Raw genomic sequence first — 20773 nt, 5'->3', positions numbered from 1 at the left:
TCCTCAGCTTCTTCAATGAAATTTTGATCGGACTCAAGAAATGAATAAAGCTGCTTGTTATCACTAAGTTATTGACAATTCATGATTGAGGCTTACCTTCATGTTACAACTTGTTGCTGCAAAATGTCATTGTCAGTGATTGCAACTTAGGAGGAATTGACAAGATACACTTCAAGAACCAGCTATTGTATCAAAAATCATTGAGTCTAATAACCTTAGATTTCCAATGGTATTGCAAATATACTTTTAGCCAATAGTGATTCATGGCTTGAGAGTACAAGTGGCAAAAAAAAATCCTGTAACAAAAAGAAACTTGCATTGATATAGTGCCTTTCACAACCTCTCGATAACTCAAATCACTTTACAACAATTAACTACTTCTGATGTGCAAATACTATTGTACTATACATAGGGCATAAAGTAGAAAGTCATTTCTACTTGTTACACTGAAAGTAACCAATATCTGCTCTTACTGATTTCCAACTTGCCTTAAATCCTAAGCATCTGTTGTCAGATTACCTCTTCTTGTTATTGTGACAGAACAAATTCTGTTTCCCAAAGCTTCTGTTGAGCTATAAAAACTCCTGAATCTGAAACAAACTTGGTTACACCACACACCTTCACTTACCTGCATATTGATGAAATGTTCAGGTTTGTTGGTTTGCTGTAGGCAATGTATAGCTTGCCATGGGAGTAAACCAAAAACTGCATTTACGTCCACATCATTATTTCTGTTCTTCATCCCTTTAGTAAAAGGACTAAGAAATAATAACTAGGCCCCTGGGGAGAATGCAGGCCACAAAAAAATGGGGTCAGGGAGATGATGTAAGCAGCCTGCAGGCAGATTCTTCTCTTCACACAGACCTGCCCACTATCCAGGTCTCACTGAAGGTAGATCTATTTATGCAAAGCCTTCAATTGCATTGTTTTTCATTAAAACAAGGAACAAATACACTTGGATCTTCATGATAGAAATTCACTATACGAGTTTATTTTTCCAGAAAGAAATTTCAAAAAATGCTTCCCTTGATTTATTATAAAAAAAGGGGGCTTTTTACAGAGATCTGTTGCTCTGTGAAGAACACTGATTATGGCCTGTAAGGTATATGTACCCTGAAGCTCTTGATCAACATGTAACATGAGAGATTGTCCCTTCAGCATCTGTGCTAGAAAATATGACATGTTATAGCAATTAAACACAATGGTTTATATCAAACTTCATAAGCATTTTGAGTTATTGGCAGCAATGAAAGATATAAAACAATACCCTTTTTTTATATATAAAAACGTTTGATCCTTTGAGTCTGAAATGCACATTTTATAGCAAAGTGCATGGCAAAATGCGATTCAATAATTCAATGCGCGAGATAATTAAATATTGAGACTCTGCTTATTTTTGTTATTACTGAAACAAATGCAAATAAACAAACATGCTTTTGGTTTTGCATTTGTTATATGCAAAGTTAATTGCAACAAACTTGCTGCACTCATCAAAGGATTTAGCTATTTATGCTGCTGATGAAGTAATTACATATATTTGACAGATGCAATGATTAATAGTTTGAGAACAACTCACAGCTATACTTTATTTAATATCCAGATTTCCTGTGCTAAATTTCACAAAGATAAAGCCTTCAGGTTTGGATTGCTTTATGAGTCAGGCTTCATGCAGCAAATGTACACTATAATGTACATTTTAAGCAGGGACTGGAATCACAACACTAAACGCAGTCTTGAAATTAGCCAATTGTAAAAATAAAAGTAGCTTTCCTATATTTTTCTGAAGGGTTGTTTTAATTTCTTATCTGTTTTGTGCACTGAGCTTTCCATGAAAGTGTAAAATGCTCCAAAAGATTTGCTTTATTTAAGAAGCTAACAATAGTATTTACGTAGGTCTTTGACAGAAGCCGAAATCTTTGGCATCAGAGCATTGTGCTTGAGCCAGTAACTTCATTCTAGTAGACGTGAACCCTTTGACACCAGCCCTTCAGTGAGAGAGAATGGTGGTACATTCCGTGAAGCAGCAATGATCGAGTATCAGCTGATGCGTTCCCACTGTGACATACCGTCTCACTGTCTCTCCCTCACTTTGTAGGTGGAATAAGCCTTGCTGCTGGCCCCTGGGCCGGGAGGTTTAAGCAGATGCTGAGCTGTGGATAAACTGAGAGCGGGAGAAACTGCATTTGGAGCTGGAGTACAGTACTGACATAATATTCAGTAACTGAGCTGAACAGAAAAGTAATGGCTTCAAATTTTAATGACATTGTCAAGCAGGGATATGTGAAGATTCGTAGCAGACGCTTAGGGGTGAGCATTTTTCTTTAATGCTTTGTTCTTTACGTCAAAGCATTGTCTTTGTGTCAATATTTACAATGAATGGAGTATGTATCATTCGTAATAAGTGTAGCTCAGATACGAGCTGTTATTGTAGATTAGCAACAAGGGATTATATCCAGAGTCTATAATGATATCATAAATACTGTACTTTGGCTTTTTAATTTCATTGGGCAACATTATCAGGAGGATTGTACATTACAGTAAGACACATTCTTGAATGACTTTTTATGATGATTCTGGAAAAGTTACTGTTTATGCTGCTTTTGTTTTAAACTGAACACATATGTTTTATTACTTGATGACACATGGGTGTCCCAAATAGAAAATTATGTTGAAATGAAGTAACTAAAACAGTATCTAGTGATCAAAATGAAGTGGTATGTTTAAAATTAATATTTAGTTTACATTTGTTGTAATCATTCTAAAACAAATGATTTTACTTCCAAGTGTGTGAAAGAGTAGAATACAATGAAGGAAAGTTTCTTGTTCAAAATAAATAATGCTTTACCAGAGTAGAATAATGAAATGAGCTCGTGAAATGATGAAATTATTTCTCTTCACTTTTCAAAATATATTTAAAATTCATCACAGTGTACATTGTTTGAAGTTGCATCTGATTGTGGTATGTATCAAGTGGCAACACTACAGCTCACAATGTGAGATGTGTCCTTTTATATTAATATATTTGCAATCATTACTGAAATATTATTCTTATTCATATTTTTGGAAGAGCCTGCACCTATACTGAGTTTCCTGTTGTGTGTATTATTGGTTGTCTACAATATTTATAAATCTCTGTCATAATGAAGAAACCAACTCATATATGTTAAGCAAGCTCAGCTTGAATGTAATTGGTAAGCAAATATGATGTTTGAAAAGGTCAAAGTTGAGTTAAGGTATCAAGTGAAGTTGAAGTCTAGAGTAACTTTAAGTAGTTTTCTTGTAAAGAACTGTTTGGCAGATTTTATTTGGCTTGACAAAGGAAAGATCACATTTTTTTCTGGAAGATAAAAGACCGTCTTATAAATAAACAGCATTTGCTTTAATCTATGTCATTGTGCTGGATGATTGAGGGCAAGCATTGCAAACACTTTGCTATGAAAACAGTGCTCTTTGAATGTATGGTGTTTGAAATTTGGAAAACATGGTGGGTGGGGGGGGTGGCGTTGCGCGGGTAAAAAAGAGTGCAAGTTGATATGAAGTATGAAGGCATATTACCGAAGTAGTGGTCAATGCTCTGGGAAGATAATGCTATACCTGTCCTTGAGATCAAGATAAAGAAACTGTGAGACACGAACTCCCAAACAACCTTCAGGGCTTAAGTGGTCTAGTGCGAGACCTGTCTGGTTATTCAATTATATCCATGTTCTACTAAATTAGATTTGCATTTTTTTATTAACTGTTAAATGTACAGAAAACAAATTTTTTTGTCAGCTATGAACAAGCTAAGGTTCTTTTGGATTGTATTTCAACTTTGTAATGTTTTTACATGGCATTTGATGTAGTAGCTTATACAAATAGGAGTAAACTATGATCAATTATAGATGCCATCAATGTGGAGCCACAGAATTATTGCAGCATAGAAGAATGTTATGTGACCCTCCACTGTCCATGCCAGCTCTCCGCAAGAGCAACTCAGCTGGTTTCGGCACCCTGCGTTTTCCCCTTAGCCCTGCAATCCTTATTTTTCTTCCACACAATTACTCAAATCCCTTTTGAATGTCACCTTTAATTCTGCTTCCACCACACTGACAGGCTGAGCTTTTCAGATCGCAGGGACTCATTGCAAAATGAAAACTTTTTTTCCTCATGTTACCTTTCGTTCTTTTGCCATCCACCTTGCATTGCTGTCCTCTGATTCCAGACACTTTTATCAGTGAAAAGTTTCTTGCTGTAAAGATCCCACGCTACTTTGAACATGTCTGACAGATCTCTCAAACTTCTTGAAGAAAAACAACTCCAGCATCTCCAACCAATCTAGATAACAGAAATTGCAAAGACACCACTTCCCCAGAACTATACTTGTACATTTTGTTTCTGCGTCGAGAATGAGGTGCTGGAAAAGCTTAGCAGGTCAAGCAGCATCTGAGGAGCAGGAGAATTGACGCTTTGAGCAAAAGCCCTTCATTAGGGATGATGGATTTCCTGATGAAGTGCTTTTGCCCAAAATGCCAATTCTCCTGCTCCTTGGATGCTGCCTGACCTGCTAAGCTTTTCCAGCACCTCATTCTCGACTCTCATCTCCAGCATCGCAGTCCCCACATTCAGAATTTTGTTTCTGCACCCACTCTAATGTCTTTACATCTTTCTTAAAGTCTGCTCCTCAGAACTGGACAAAATGCTCCACTTGCAGCCAAACCAGCGTTTTATAAAAGTTCAATGTTACTTTGTTTTTTGTACTCTCTTCATCTATTTATAAAATTTAGTTTTTTTTTAACATGAAAGACATATGTTTTTATATAGCAACTTTCCTGAACCACAGGAATGTTCCAAAGCACTTTTTAATCAACAAACTATTTTTGAAGTGCTTTCATTATTCCAAGCTATACCTGCCTTCGACTCAACATTGAGTTCTCCAATTTCAAACAACCTCCCTTCCCATTTCCCAACTCCCTTTCCATCCCTGACCTCCTTCCAAACCCCTCCCAATTCCTTCCACTGCTCCCTGCTACGAACTGGATTCACTCCTCCCATTGACCAACCAAGTCATATCCTCTGCCTGTCTTCACCTATCTCCACTTCACCACCCTGCCCTTGCCACCTCATTTATCTACAACTGCCCCCACGTCCACCCCCAGCCCTGAAGAAGGGTTACACCTGAAATGTCAAATTCTCTACCTCTTGATGCTGCCTGGCTTGCCATGTTCTTCCAGCCTCCAGCCTGTCTAGATAGATCATATGGCAGCTAACATTAGCACATAACAAGTTTCCATAAACAGCAATGTGATAATGACCAGATAATCTGTTCTCATGATGTTAATTAAGTGATAGATATTGTCCAGATCATTCAGGATAACTTACATCCTTTTCAGTGAAAAGATGCCAAAGGATTTTTTATATCCACTGAGGAAGTAGAAGGACCCTTGATTTAACATTTCATCAGAGAAGTGGTAACAGTGCAGATACCTTCAGTATTCCATTGGACTGGCTGTTTTTAATATTTATAGTCAAACTGTTAGTGGGGCTTGAACCCACATCCTTCCGATTCAGAGGCATGTATGCTATTGCTGAGCAACTATAACATAGGGCCAGGAGTAGGCCATTCAGCCCCCTGAGCCTGTTCCACCATTCAATGAGATCATGGCTGATCTGTGGCCTAACTCCATATACCTGCCTTAGATTATATCCTTTAATACATATGCTTACAAAGAATTATCTATTTCAAATTTAAAATTAACAATTGATTTTATATCCAGTACCGTTTGTGGAAGAGAGTTACAAACTTTTTCCACCTTTTGTATGTACGAGTCCTTCCTAACATTCTCCTTAATGGACTCTCCTTAATTCTCAGACTATGCCCCGTGGTTCTAGAATCCCCAACCAATGGAAATATTTATCTTTATCTACCCTGAATTTTCCTGTTACTATCTTGAAGACTTTTATCAGATCACCCCATAATCTTCTAAAACCTGCAAAAAAACAGGCCAGGTTTGTATAATTTCTCTTCATAACATAACCCCTGAAGAACAGGTATTATTCTTATTAACCTACGTTGTACTTCCTACAACAACAATATATCCTCCCTGAGGTGTGGTGCCCAGAACTGCTGACAGTACTCCAAGTACAATCTAGCCAGGGTTTTGCAATATAACTTCTGCATCCTAATACTCCATTCATTGAGATATAAAGCCAGCAATCAATTAGCTTTCTTGATTATTATCCACACCTGTTTGTGACATCTTAAAGATCTATGTACCTGAACCCCCAAGTCTCTTCGGACATCCACTGTATTTAACTTCATACCAACTAGACAACACCTTGATGTATTCTTTCTCAGTCTAAAATAGATAACCTCATATTGGCTTATACCTACCACAGTTTTGACCATTCACTTAATCTATCAATATCGCATTGTAATTTTATGCTATCGTCTATGTTATCTACCATGCCATCTAACTTTGCATCATCAGCAATTTTGAATATATGGCTTTCTATGCCATTATCCAAATCATTAATAAATGGCATGTATAATTGAGGTCCTACCTGTAAAATGGAATTCCAGAATGGTTTTAATCTATTTTATGACCAGATGGGGAGGTAGTATCTCTTCTCTTTTTAACTGTCTACTGGACGGTCATACAAATATTTAATTTCCTTTAAGACATACAGCTATCACACTTCAATTAAACATAATTAATGAGATCAAAATAAAGGCGCTAAAGGTATAGGGTTTTCTGGAGTGAAAGAAGGAGGAATTTTATCACCTACTTTAAAAAAAATTAAAAACATGACATAAAGCATTCAGATGTTTCAGCTTAAAAAGGAAAGTTGGGAAACATATTTCTTCAGATCAGAAAGTAAGGGCAATTTGAACTTTAAGTTTTTAGTGTCTGTGAGGTTTGAGAAAGAGCCGAGTCCTGACTATTTAGCTGTCTACTTGTTTCTTCAGCAGTGGCAAAGTTAGCTAATATCAACATTTCAGTTAATGGTGTTTTTCTAAGTTGCTTTTATCATTTGGCATTGACAAATGGTGAGTGGGAGTGTGTATTCCTGTTCTTACATTTTCTCATGTCTCTCTGCAGCTCATGAACAGCTCTTGGAATATAGCTCAGTGCTCTCAAGTCCAACTCTGTTGCTTTTTTTCAAGAGAGATGATCTGCAAGTGACTTCCATCCCCCTTTACCTTCCAAATAGGTGTGCATCAAATGGGAGATATAGATCTGAGTTTTAGTACTATTTTATGCTGACATCAATTTCACTTACAACTAATTCTTCATGGTTTCATGAGCTTTTTCCAGCCTGGTCAGGAGATGACAGCAGCCATTTTAGATCCATAATTTTCTAAAGTCACTTTAGTTCACATAGGACCCTCGTATTGAAATCGGATCATTGGAGCTGAATGTCGACATCCATGTTTGCCATTATCATAACCTCTCCTGACCACAAAGTACAGATGCAAAGATTACTTCTCCTTTGAATTTGCAGTAAGTGTCCTCCTACCAGATCAATATGAAATAATAATGCAAATATTGAATCCTTATTCACTCTCTTCATCATAACCTGGCTTGAAAACCTGCTTTGGGATTGGCAGGTGGATTTATGCACCAAGCAGCGCCATGTTCCAAAAACTTAACCCTTCACTGCCACGTTTCATAATCCATTGTTTTTTTTTCACAAATTAGGTTTCTCGGAGGTTGGTGTGTTTATCTCCCACAGGGTGCCTGGATTTTCATCTTGCACCTAATGCTCATTTAACCTTACATCAACTTGATCTGACTGGTTGAGGTTGAGACTTGGTTTTGATCCTTTGATATCCCAGATGGATCTGTGTTTAATTCACTGCGATGTCCCTGTGACCTCCACAGTCATTCATACTGGGAATATATTCCATTCCCTTTTCTGTTTGTTTTGGGAATGGGTTTGCCCCAAATGTTTCCCAAATGTTTTTATTGGAAGACTACTGCCACAAGGTGAATGTTCAGCTTTGGCTCTGCTCCCTGTGACTCTTCCATTAAATGAGGCTTCAGTTCTGCCCTTCTTGCTGCCTTTTATGTGGCTATCAGTCTAGCTTTGGCACTTTTAAGTTCTTCATGATCTATCCTGATCATTTCTGGCATCTCTGACTTATTTTTGGCCCTGTTTAATTTGACTGACCCTTCCTGGGCTACCTCAAATCATAGGGTTTTACTACTCCCTGTAGAACTTCTGAACCTATCTCTATCCCTGGCCTCTGTCATTTTCCACTAGTTTAATCAGGCAGACTCTTCTATAGTAAATCTAATCCCCACAAAATTTGGAACCATTGAATTTCTGAACCTCCATTTCCAGCTTACTTGGTGTTTGCTGCTGTTTCTCTCCAGCCTCCCTGTTCTCTCTCTGCTGTCCTTTTCTGCTTAAGGGGTATATGTTGTCAAATTATTTTCAAACAAAATAATTATCCTTGACCTCGGCAAATTTAGGATGACCTCCACTGTTTTGAGAGGCCACAAAAGTTCACTCTCTCAGTAAATTGTAACCAGTGCCACTTCTTTACACTTCCCCATGAACACTTTTGTCAGCACACTGCAATTTAGTTTTCAGCTAGGGGGAAAATCTCGTGTTTTTGTGAAGTGGGGAGGTCTGTGAGCATGCAGTTTCTCGGACAATGTGAATTCTCTTTCTGTTTTTTTAAAGCAGTCAGCGGTCACCATTCCTTTTGGTACAAACACCTGACAGCTGTCCTGATCCACAGTCATGCCTGAGCAAACGCTGACATCTTTAATGCTAGAGACACGGATTGTGCAGCCTGAGTTTCTAGAAAATATTGGAGCCAATGAGTTTCTTTTATATACCCAGGGCTTCCAGCAATTGTAGATCTTGAAGCAGCTTCTCACTTCTCTTAATCTGATCTCTCCTATTCCGATCTCTCTGCTTTGTTCTCTTTTCTTTTTAGTTTGTCACAGTGTCCATATTCATCGGTCAGCCGTGTGCTTTGTCTGGGCCCTTGCTCTCTCTTTCAATCAACATGAATCCAAATTGTAAACAGTATTGAGTTGTTAGTACCTTGTGGAGAATTAATTTTGTCAGCTTTTGTAGATGGCATTAATTTTTAGTGCGTCTACCCAATGATCAAAAGCATGCTGCTTAAGTTCAATTTCCTGATATCACTGGTCAAGGCATTTCTAAAGATTATGGAAATTTTGCCTGCATGCTTCTAGCTCCTGCTGGGGCACATTTTAAGAGTCCTTGTGCTGTGTCATTGTCAGTGGCTGTCTGCCTGGTACAAGAGTTTATACTTTGTGAGTTTGCCTATCAGTCTATTAGTAGTATCCAAGGATGAATTGGCCACTTTAACTGCTGTTCTAAGCTTTTCAATGAGATAAAAAGGGTGTCAACCTTTTCTGCATAAAACCAAGAGATTAAATGTGCAAACTTGAATCAGCTCTCAAGACCAAGTCAGGTATGGTTCAGAATGGCTTTCATTGTCTTTCCTTTCCTGGAATTCTCCCTCTTTATTATCTGTTGGAAATGAAAAATGTGTTGCTGGAAAAGCGCAGCAGGTCAGGCAGCATCCAAGGAGCAGGAGAATCGACGTTTCGGGCATAAGCCCTTCTTCAGGAAGAAGAGCTTATGCCCAAAACATCGATTCTCCTGCTCCTTGGATGCTGCCTGACCTGCTGCATTTTTCCAGCAACACATTTTTCAGCTCTGATCTCCAGCATCTGCAGTCCTCACTTTCACCTATCTGTTGGAAATGTATTCTTAATTCAGCTTTAATTTACCTTTACTTAATTTACCTCTAAATGCCTAGGCTACTCCTTCCAATTCTTCCAAGGACAAGTGTTTACCTTTTCATATGTTTGTTCACCCTGCTCCACGAAGACATTCATGTCAACTGAGGGCACCTCAGCACTTTTTAAAATTTGAGGAACAAGGAAACCTTCTCTGTAGTTTCCTTACTTTGAAAAGTTTCAGAGAAACAATTTGTTTCATCAGCCCAATCTTTCATTATTCAATGGCTCGTAATTGCACCATGAGTTTCTAAATTTATGACAAGGTGAACAGGGGGAATCACTTCTCTTTCTCTGCCTCTCAGTTGGTCACACATAGTTTAATTTATTTTTAGCATGCAGTCATTGCATTTAAATTAAACATAATTAGCTAGATCAGAATGAAAGAGCCAAATTAGAAGAATTATTTGAGTAAAATAAATAGCATTTGACTTCACGACCAACACCCACCCCCCAGCAAAAAAAACATTATTAAACCCACACAAACACAGATAATAACTTAACAAGTAAGAGGGCATCTAGTAATGACAAAAACGCAAGGCAATTGCTGTTTAATATTCTTAGCATCGCTGATAATCACCTGAGGCCTGACAGTTTAGCTGATGTCTCGTTTCATTGACAGTGGTGAAACTTACTGATATCATTGAATTCTCAGTGAATAACTATCTTTTCAAGTTCTTTTTTCACCAGACACTGACTGTGAGCTTGAGAGAGAAACTTGGCTTCTATTTCTTGATGACAAATCCACTTTTTCTTGTCTTTGCTTTGTTGTTCAAAAACAGCTATTGAAAGACAGTGCAGTGTATATTCCAGAGTCTAATTCCATAGTCCTTTTTCAAATTTGCTGATATACAGGTGACTTATGGCCCAATAAATAACCTCCAGAAGAGGGTAAAACAAGCAAATGTCACAATATTGCATTTCATTGCCTTTTATAGCCATTTTAGTCTGGGGTCAGACTGATCTTTGTTTTAAAACTCATCATTTGCACAAATCTCTCTCCCTATTCTCATCTTTTGTTCATAAGCAGATTGGTATTTAATATTCCCCATTGTGAACAGGGATGCTGTACTTCCCCACACCCTCTGCTGAGAGCTCTGACTTTGTAAGGATCACAACAGCTCTGTGGCAAAGTTAATTTCGAAGAAGGGTTTAGTTCAGACATAGTTAGTTGGGGCAAGCATAAAGGATATCCTTTGTAACATAGGCACACTGGCAAATGTACAAGCAGAAACTGAATCAGAAAGGATAAAGAGATAATTTAATGGACAAAAACTGTACTACAGATTAACTCTGTGATACTACTTAATGAATATCCTTGCTTTTAAGATGGAGTCCAAATGTCCGCAGCAGGAGTTAAAAATCCGCAATCCATTTATGAAGCTGGGTTGATAGACCTGCTGGTAACTCAGGAGTCTGGTAACTTAGGCAGCTTCTTCTCTTTCAAATTACTTTGATGGACAATGAAATGGGTTGAAGACTCAATAAAGGGCTATTATGAGGGCACAACAACAAAGCTAAGTAAAGTGAGCAGATTAGGTTAAGGGGTTAATAGAAATGTAGTGACAGTCCTTTAAGGGAATATTTCAGAAAACATAGAGCGCATACATTCCATTTAGAAAGAAAAACTCCAACTGAAAATGTAAAAATCAAACTTAAATAAACAGCATAATTAGATTGGATTCTCTACAGTGTGGAAACAGGCCCAACAAGTCCACACCAACCCTCCAAAGAGTAACCCAAACAGATCCATTTCCCTCTGACTAATGCACCTAACACCATGGGCAATTTAACATGGCCAATTCACCTGACCGGCACATTTTTGGACTGTGGGAGGAAACCCAAGCAGACACAGGGAGAATGTGCAAAGTCCACACAGACAGTTGCCTGAGGCTGGAATCAAACTTGGGACCCTGGTGCTGTGAGGCAGCAGTGCTAACCACGGAGCCACTGTGCTGCCCATTTAATTGCACAACGTTTGGCGGCAGATCAAAAGATTGAACATTGTTTTTAAAAGCAACTATTTCCTAAAACACTAATAAGAAGGGGAATTTAGTATGAGCGAAAACAAGCTAAAAGCATAAAAGATACAGTAAGAGATTCAATAGATGGTAATAAATGAAAACATTGAATAAAGGGAATATTGGTCCCATGGGAATTGAGCCCAGGGAATTAATAGTGGAAAATTGTCATTGTCACCAATAATAAGTATGTTTCTCCATCGAGGAAATTCTGTGTCACTGATTATGAGTTCTGTGGGTCTTCATGCAGCTGATGAGCCCAATCCCAAAATCATAGAGATGTACAGCACGGAAACAAATGGTCCAACCCGTCCATGCTGCCCAGATATCCTAGCCTAATCTATTCCCATTTGCCAGCACTTGTCCCATTATTCCTCTAAATCCTTCCTATTCATCCAGATCACTTTTAAATGCTGTAATTGTACCAGCCTCCACACCACTCTCTGTGTGAAAAAGTTGTCCCTTCAGTCTCTTTTATAAAGAACACACTGTACTCACTCCTGTAGACTTACAGCAAGGTTACATTTACTTCTCTGTTCTTGTGCTGTGAGTTCTCCCAAACAGGTTCCTCCAAGGCCAGCTGTGAATTTCACTGTTTGTTAATTTTTCCTACATGCACTCCGATGTCCAGAGATACATGAACTCAAACAGCGCAGGCAGTAACTGTGCAAATTCACTGCTGTATTGCTTAATCTCTGACCACATATTTGACAGGTATTTCCAGGAGGTGGAACTGGTCTTTGGACTTGAGATCATTGGCATTCTTTTCTCCAGTTCCTTTTCTGTACTACCTCTTGATGTCAGGTATTCTCAAAGAATTGTCTCCTCACACAGAAATTTCTTCCAAGTTGGTTTCTGCTGAACGACGGACTCCCATGCAAAGATACCTATGTTGCATTTCTTGATGGAAGACTTAAGAGAGTCTTTAAAATGTTTCAGTTGTCCTTCTCTCCTTTGAGTGCCGTCCTTGAACTGGGTGAAGAGAATTTGCTTTAGCAATCAGAGTGCAGACATCCAAAGCATGTTGTCAGCCCAACTGAGTTGGTTTTGGCTGGTTATGTTCTCAATGCAAGTGCTGTTAGCTGCTTCAAGGATGCTGATGTTAGTACACAGTCCTCCCAGCTAATGCAAAAAATCCATCACATTGAAGATACTTCTCAAGGGCCTAGAGGTGGTATCTATATGTAGTTCAAGTTTCAGAACCACATAGAAGAGTTGGAAGGATGATGAAAGGAGATGTCAGATAAATTAAATAGTTAACTTTGCATGGATCTTCATAGTGGAGGATACAAGGAACATCTGAAAAACAGCTGTAAATCAGGAAATGAAAAGATAGAGAAACTCAGGAAAATCACAATCACAAAGGGAGTGGTACTGAGAAGATTGTTGGAACCATAGAATGACAAGTCCCCGAGGCCTGACTGGTTTCATCCTAAGGTTTTGAAAGAAGTGGATAGTGAGGTAGCTAGTTTTAATTTTTCAAAATTATTTTGTAGTAGCTCCATTAGATTGTGAGCTCCATTATTGAGGTCATTGTTTTAAAAAAAAGTCATCCATTTAAAACAGACAAGAGGAGAAATGTTTGCTCACAAAGGATCCTTATTGTTTGGAATGGTCTTCCTTTATAGCCACTGAAAGCAGAGATATAGGCAGAATTCTACAGTGTTATGAACAATGTGGGCTATAATAGGATTTGTAGCTGAATCGAATGTTAAGTCCAAGTCATGAATCATATCCACATTGGGAAACTTTCACTGCTTCTATTGTCCTTTTTCCAAGTGGTAAGGCGTGTCTCGATGGGTAGCAGAAAGTTATCATCCCCTGGCTAGGAGACATCATCAGTGCTGTGGAGCCTCCTGCGAAGCGCTTCTTTGATCAAAGAAGCGCTTCGCAGGAGGCTCCACAGCACTGATGATGTCTCCTAGCCAGGGGGCGAAACGTTTGCAACAAAAACTTCCAGCTCGGCGAACAGAACCACTACAACAAGCACCCGAGCTACAAATCTTCGCACAAACTTTGAAGTAAGTTATCAATTAAGGGCCATTCTAGCTTGTTAAATGTTTATTAATGGCCTGATTCAGTTAATTCAGCTTGCTATCTTACTAAATATGCCAAATAAGTTATTAAGAAATCTCAGCATGGAAATCAGAGTGGGTATCTAGTGACTTCAACTGCAAGCCATGAGGATCTTCCATATTCTTCATCATCAATCAGCATTTCAGGGTTTAATCCAGAGGCACTAGTCTCTCAACTCCTTGTCAATAGCCTTGGCATCTGGCATTTGCCAAACTCCCGTGACCGTTATGGCATCTGTCTAATGCAGGCTCATTAGGAAACACAGCAGGCCACTAGCATTGAAAGGCTGCAGGAGTGCTATTTTACACCCAACTCACAGATTGGGCCAGCCTGCATCTCAGGGCTGCAGTCTTGCTGATATGGCATCTGCCTGTATGCTTGCCCCATCCATGCCTTGCCATGCCATTCACTGTTAGTGTGTTAATGCTTCAGTCAGCACCAAAGGCGATCAATACTGTCACACTAACATGCTGTTTCGCAGAGGGACACAAGTAGGTTGCTTTTCAAGTCCATAAGTAGGAATGGAATTCAAAGTAGAATTGGTGAGAGTACAAGCCCAACATGCTCCCTCTCATGTGAAATGTAGGAGCAGCAAGGTCAGTTAACCCTAAATGTCTGGAGTATTCATGACTGGTTAAGAAGGTATGGAAAGGCTTTTAACAGATATAAAGAGAGCAAAGAAAACTCCTATAGATATAGAATGTGAAGGGGAGAACTTCATAAAGCAAAGACGGGACATGAAAAATTACTGGTGGGTGGATTAAAGAGAATTCCAAAGCATTTTATATCAAGAGGAAGAGGATAATTAGGAAAAATATAGGAAGTACCAAGGGGACAATTTGTGCTTGGAAGTGAAGGATATTATTGTTGTGTTAAATGAATACTTCACATCTGTCTTTACTTTGGAGGAGGATATGGATAGAGAATTCAGGAAGAGGAACTATGAGGTTTTTGAACAGTTTGACATAGGGAGTGAGGAGATATTGCAGGTTAAAAGTGAACCCCAGGTCTGAATGAGTTGTTATTCCACTCGGTTATGAGAGATGAGGGAGAAAATTACACCCAATCTTTAATTCCTCTCTGGCCTCAGGAAAGGATTGAAGGAAAGCCATTCTGGTTCAAGTTATCAAGAAAGGCAGGACATATAAACCAGGGAATTACAGACTGAGGTCATGCCTAAAAGAATTTTTATTAAAGTTTCCAAAGACGTGACCGGGTGTTTAGATGAGGGTAGTGGGGTTGATGTTGATACAGCAAAGCCTGTGTCAAAGTCCCATTTGGGACACTGATAGAAAAAGATTAGATTAGAATACTTACAGTGTGGAAACAGGCCCTTCAGCCCAACAAGTCCACACCGACCCGCCGAAGCGCAACCCACCCATACCCCCACATTTACCCCTTACCTAACACTACGGGCAATTTAGTGTGGCCAATTCACCTGACCCGCACATCTTTGGACTGTGGGAGGAAACCGGAGCACCCGGAGGAAACCCATGCAGACACGGGGAGAACGTGCAAACTCACACAGTCAGTCGCCTGAGTCGGGAATTGAACCCAGGTCTCAGGCGCTGTGAGGCAGCAGTGCTAACCACTGTGCCACTGTGCCACCCCCACCGTGCCACGGTAGAATGGCACACAGGGGATCCAAGGTAACTTGGAAAATTGGTTCCACAACTGGCTAAGTGGTTAATGACAGAGTGTGGTGGTAGAAGGCTGTTTGCATGTCTGGAGGCCAGTGTCCAGTGCATGCCATAAGAAGCAGTGTTGAGTCCCTTTATTGTTTGCAAGTTTGCAGAGACATGATGTTTGGCTGATTTGCTGATAGTGAAGAAGGTGTTAGATTATAGGAGGACATAGATTAGATTACCTACAGTGTGAAAACAGGCCCTTTGGCCCAACAAGCCTGAAAGAATCATGATTTTCTGAAGAGTAACCCACCCCGATCCTATATTTACCCCTGACTAATGCCCCTAACACTACAGGCAATTTAGCATGGCCAATTCACCTGACCTGCACATCTTTGGACTATAGGAGGAAACTGGGGCACCTGGGGAAACCCACGCAGACCCAAGGAGAATGTGCAAACTCCACCCAGACAGTTGCCCAAGGCAGGAATTGAACCTAGGTCCCTGATGCTGTGAGGCAGCATTGCTAACCACTGAGCCACCATGCCACCCTAGATGGGTTTGTTAGATGGACAGATCAGTGGCAGATAGAATTTAACCATGATAAACGTGAAATGATGCATTTGGAAGACGAAAAGAGATAAGGGAGTACTCAATGAATGGCAGGACAGTAGGAAGATCAGAGGAACACAGGGATCTTGGGATCTTAGTCCACATATACCTGAAGGTGACAGGACAGGTTTATAGAGTAGTTAAGATGTACAAGACACCTGCATCTATTAGTCGTGACTTAGATGATAAGAGCAGGAAGATTACTACAGAGGTGTACAGGACTTAATTTAGGCCACAACATGAGTACCATATGCAATTCTGGTCACTGCACTACAGGAAGGATGTGAATGTAATGAAGGTGGTGCAGAGGAAATTCACCAGGAGATTGCCTGGAATTGAGTAGTTTAGCTACAAAGGGAGGCTGGGCAAGATCAGGTTTTGTTTAATGAAGAGAAGGCTGAGAGGGGACTGTTTAGAAATGTATAAGATTGAAGGGCATGAATAGGGTAAATAGGAGATCGCTGTCCTACTTGAATGAAGATTAAATAACAAGTGAAAGGCAGGAGGCTTAAAGTGGTTTTGAGGAAAAATGTTTTCATCCAGAGGGTGGTTGAATCTGGAATGCATTTACTGGTGGGGAAGTTGAGGCAGGAAACTACATAATCTTTAAAAAAAAAACTTGATGAGCACTTGAAATAATATTATTTCAAAGTCAGATGCTGTAATTTGGGACTAGAGTAGATTTTTTGGTCAGTGCAGATTCAATGGGGCCTCTTCCATACTATATGATTCTATGAATCTATTGGAGGGTGGAGGGGACTATTGATGTATGACGTCAGATATGAAATGATGCCAGTTTAACAGTAACAGCATGTTCAAATGGGGATTGCTGTTTTTCAGGGAGTACTTGGATTGTACACCCAGGGCACAGTGTGCACACAATCCATGAGCTTAGCCATGGTCAGTAACTTACTTGGAGCAGTCATTGTTGGGAGATCTGCCTGACTACACCAGCGGTCTGGGGAATTCTTTCAACAGTCAGGGAACTGCAAAGACAGTGGTCAGGGATCTCATCAGTCATGTCTACTGACTGCTAACTGAAGGTGGTCAGAGATCTGGAGTGAATACAATCCAGTGTGTCCATCCATCAATAGTTAAGACAGTCCGGGTAGTGGGGCAGCAGAAGTGGGAGCAAGGGTGTACCACCAAAAGGGTTGGGAGAGTCCAGGCAGAGAGGACAACCAAGCATTGATGGAGATAGAATAGCAAGAGTGATGGAGCAGGGAAACTCAAGTGTGCAAAACAACATTGGAGGGCATGGTAGGCTATAGGAGAGTGCAGTTAATGGTAGTGACCACCACCCTGTCCTCTACAGGGGAAGTGTGAGGAGCATCAGTTCAGTGTAATATCAGGGCTCAGTGGCAGGGAGGCTGGTGGATGTCAAGTTCAAAGTACTGGGACTCTACAAGGGAGGGCTGATGATTAGAAATCAGCTGCAGGGGTGGTGTGAGATTAAAGGGGACTTGGTAAATGGATGCGGGTACCTGGCTGCAAGGTGGTGTTCAGTGTGATGGTATCCATCATGAGCTGCAGACCATGCCATCACGTGCCCCTTTCTACATTTGTAATACAACTGTAGGGACAAATGAGATGCTTTTGGTAAGATATAATGAGAAATTTCAGTAGCCATTATGCTAAGAATTCCTTTTAAAAAACGCGATGGAAAGCAAATGTCAATTTTTTTTTCCCAAAAAAAGTTCTGGCATTGGATACTTTTAAGGCAGAGCTGTTTAGATTTTGCAATGGTATGGAAGTTATCAGGGTTTGGTGACAATATTCAAGGATCAGATCAGCCATGAACTTATTAAGCAAAGCAAGACTAAGGGGATGAGTCACTTTTTTCTATCCATGCCTGACATTCCCATCACTGAGGCAGAGATTAGAAAATCCTGCCCTATGGATATACTGAAGTCACCCAAATTGGAAAGGTCATGTTGGTGATTGGTGAGTACAAGTGGAGGAAGAGATTGACCTTGCTACCTTAGGTAACCTCAGTTCTTCCATGCAACAGGATTTTCCAGTTGGGAATGTGAAATTAGTAAGGTGAAAGGACACGTATCTGATTATTGCTATTGAGGGAAAAAACAGCTATTTTAGATTTCTCTCTTCAGGTCATCTAAATATGTCACCAGCAGGTGGTAAGGAGTCTATCTACATGTGTCTAGGTCTCATTCCATCCACACCCCACTGATATTAACTTCTATCCAATCGAGAAGCTCCATGCTTCAGAAAGCTGACTGCAAAAGGCAGGTGTGCACTTGGCAAGATCATACAGGAGTCAACTACTCTGACAACAAGATATACAAAGCACGACATGAGCAGGAGCCAACATTGGCTGTGGGCTGGTTTGCAAAGATATGATGACTCCTGCAAGAGGTCCAATGATGACAGCAAGCATTTGACTGAAACTGAGTTACAGGGCTCAATGCAGCTATTTGATTATGAAAGACTGTTGTGGACATGAAGACTCAGGGTGTGCCGGGAATTACGTCCTCCATCCACGAGCTGCTGGATAAGTACCTGAGTCCTCTGTCACTGGGAGGGAATCTTATCCAGCTGTCTTGAAGGTGACAGCAGCCCTTAATTTCAATTAATTGTATGTATTCAGGAGATAATTGGTACATAGTTGTTAAAGCTCACCTATTTATTATTCCCCCTTAGATTTCTGCCAGTCCTGTCCTTGGAGCAGGAGCTTTGCTGCTACTGCAGGAGTTCTACATGTGCAGGCTGCAGTCAATTGCACCCATATCATTATGAAAATACCCCATTAGCAACCAGAAGTGATCATGAATAGTAAAGTTAAAGATCACACAACAGCAGGTTATAATCCAGCAGATTTATTGGAAGCACTAGTTTTCGAAGCAATGCTTCTTCATCATCAGGTGGTTGTAAAGCAGGACCATAAAACTGAATTTATAGCAAAAGATCACAGAGTCATGCAGCTGAAATGATAATTATGATTAATCTAGGTTTATCATTTCAGCAGCATGACACTGTCATCTTTTTGCTATAAATTCTGTATCTTATTGTCCTGCTTCACAACCACCTGATGAAGATACAGTGGTCTGTAAGCTAGTGCCTCCAAATAAAACTGTTGGACCATAGCCTGCTGTTGCATGATTTTTCACTTTGTCCACCCCAGTCTAACACCAGCTCCTCCAAATCATGAATAGTAAAGACTTCCACCCCACATGAATGTGGAGTCATCACTAACCACACCAACTGGACAATGCAGGTCTGTGCACACTATCCAAAGAGTTAACACTAAGCCTAGAATATTCTGAGCCTGCATCTTTTAGTCCTGTTGTGAATACAGTAATGGTTGGTCAATGATCAAGGCTATCCCTTCAAATCCTGGCTCTCATCTCTGAGGAAGAAATTGAATCTAAGAATGCTGAGATGATCCAGGACAGATACCAACTGAGTGAGGCAAGTGAAATCATCATGATCACCCCCTATAAAGGGGGACTGAGCTCCATGTCCGTGTATTTTTAACATTTGCTTTTGATCACCTGGCTCGCAGTTTGTAATGTTCTCTATTTGGTGAGTAGAAATGGAGGAATATCTTAGGTGACCTTAGTTCTTCTGTGAAACAGGAGTTTCTATTTGGGAGTGTGAAATTAATCAGGTAAAAAGCCACATATCAGATTCTTGCTGTTGAGAAAAGAAATCAACTATTTAAGATTTCCCTGTTCAGGTAGTGGATCGAATGTGTCACCAGCAGGTGGTAAGAAGACTATCTACATGTGTCTACATCTCATTCCACCTACACCCCATTGGTAATAACTTCTACCCAATTGCGAAGCTCCATGCTTCTGAAAGCTGACCGCAAAAGGCAGGTCTGCACTTGGTAAGTTGCACTACTTCATACAGGAGTCAAATACTCTGACAACAGTCTCCTGGGAAACATTCCATTTTCATAATTTTTTACAGTAAAAGCAAAGCTGTCCTTCTATCTGGCAGGTACTTTTATGGAGTAATGGCATAGGTTAAAAACAAAGCAATGAAGAGGCTAATTAAGTATGGGCCTTTATCTTAAAGAGGTTAGAATACAAAGGATAGAAATGAATTGGAGGATAGGATATGCAAGACTTTGGGTAGATCTCATCTGGTGTATTGTTCTTAGCTTTGGTCTCATAATATCAGAAAATAAATATTGATCTTTGTCAGATCTTAAAGGGTTAAATTATGAGGAAAGGCTGCATAAATTTGGCTGAAGATTGAGGAGTAATATAAAGGGCTGTTTAAATGGATTCAGATATGAAGCATTTATTTCCTCTAGTGGGAAAATTATGAACGAAAGGTAACAACCGAATTAGAGCTAGGTTATTCAGGGCAGCTATCAGGAAACATTTTCTCCTACACAGAAACCCTGGAATGCTATTGACTGAAAGTTTGTGGCTATTGAATTAATTGAAAATTTTAGTTCTCAAATTGGTACTTTTATTCCAGGTAAAGGATCGAGGGATGTGGTTCAAAGGAGGGCAGATGGATCTTGAAGTACAAATCAGCCATGGCCTAATTAGATAGCTGTTCATCCTGAAGGAGTTGAGTGGGTCTACTCTAGCTCATCCATGTTCAAGTTACTATATTCAATTAATTTGTAAATTGAAAATTAGGGTCAAGCGATCTCAATCTTTGCTCAACCATATTTTGTAAAATTATTTTCTTT

At 39.8% G+C, this 20773-nt stretch overlaps 1 protein-coding gene across 1 annotated transcript in view; it reads left to right on the top strand.

Annotated features, from left to right (window-relative positions):
- The first annotated feature begins 2102 nt into the window (after positions 1 to 2102).
- Positions 2103 to 20773, top strand: part of LOC132822714 (docking protein 5-like) — a 441405-nt gene continuing 422734 nt past the window's right edge. Inside the window, exon 1 of the mRNA XM_060835986.1 lies at positions 2103 to 2307. Coding sequence (XP_060691969.1) covers positions 2242 to 2307 — 66 coding nt within the window. The 5' untranslated portion in view covers positions 2103 to 2241. The remainder of the gene's footprint in view (positions 2308 to 20773) is intronic.

Source organism: Hemiscyllium ocellatum, chromosome 15 (assembly GCF_020745735.1).
Source record: "Hemiscyllium ocellatum isolate sHemOce1 chromosome 15, sHemOce1.pat.X.cur, whole genome shotgun sequence".
NCBI classification, from domain to species: domain Eukaryota; kingdom Metazoa; phylum Chordata; class Chondrichthyes; order Orectolobiformes; family Hemiscylliidae; genus Hemiscyllium; species Hemiscyllium ocellatum.
This window is presented reverse-complemented; position numbering and strand designations above follow the sequence as displayed.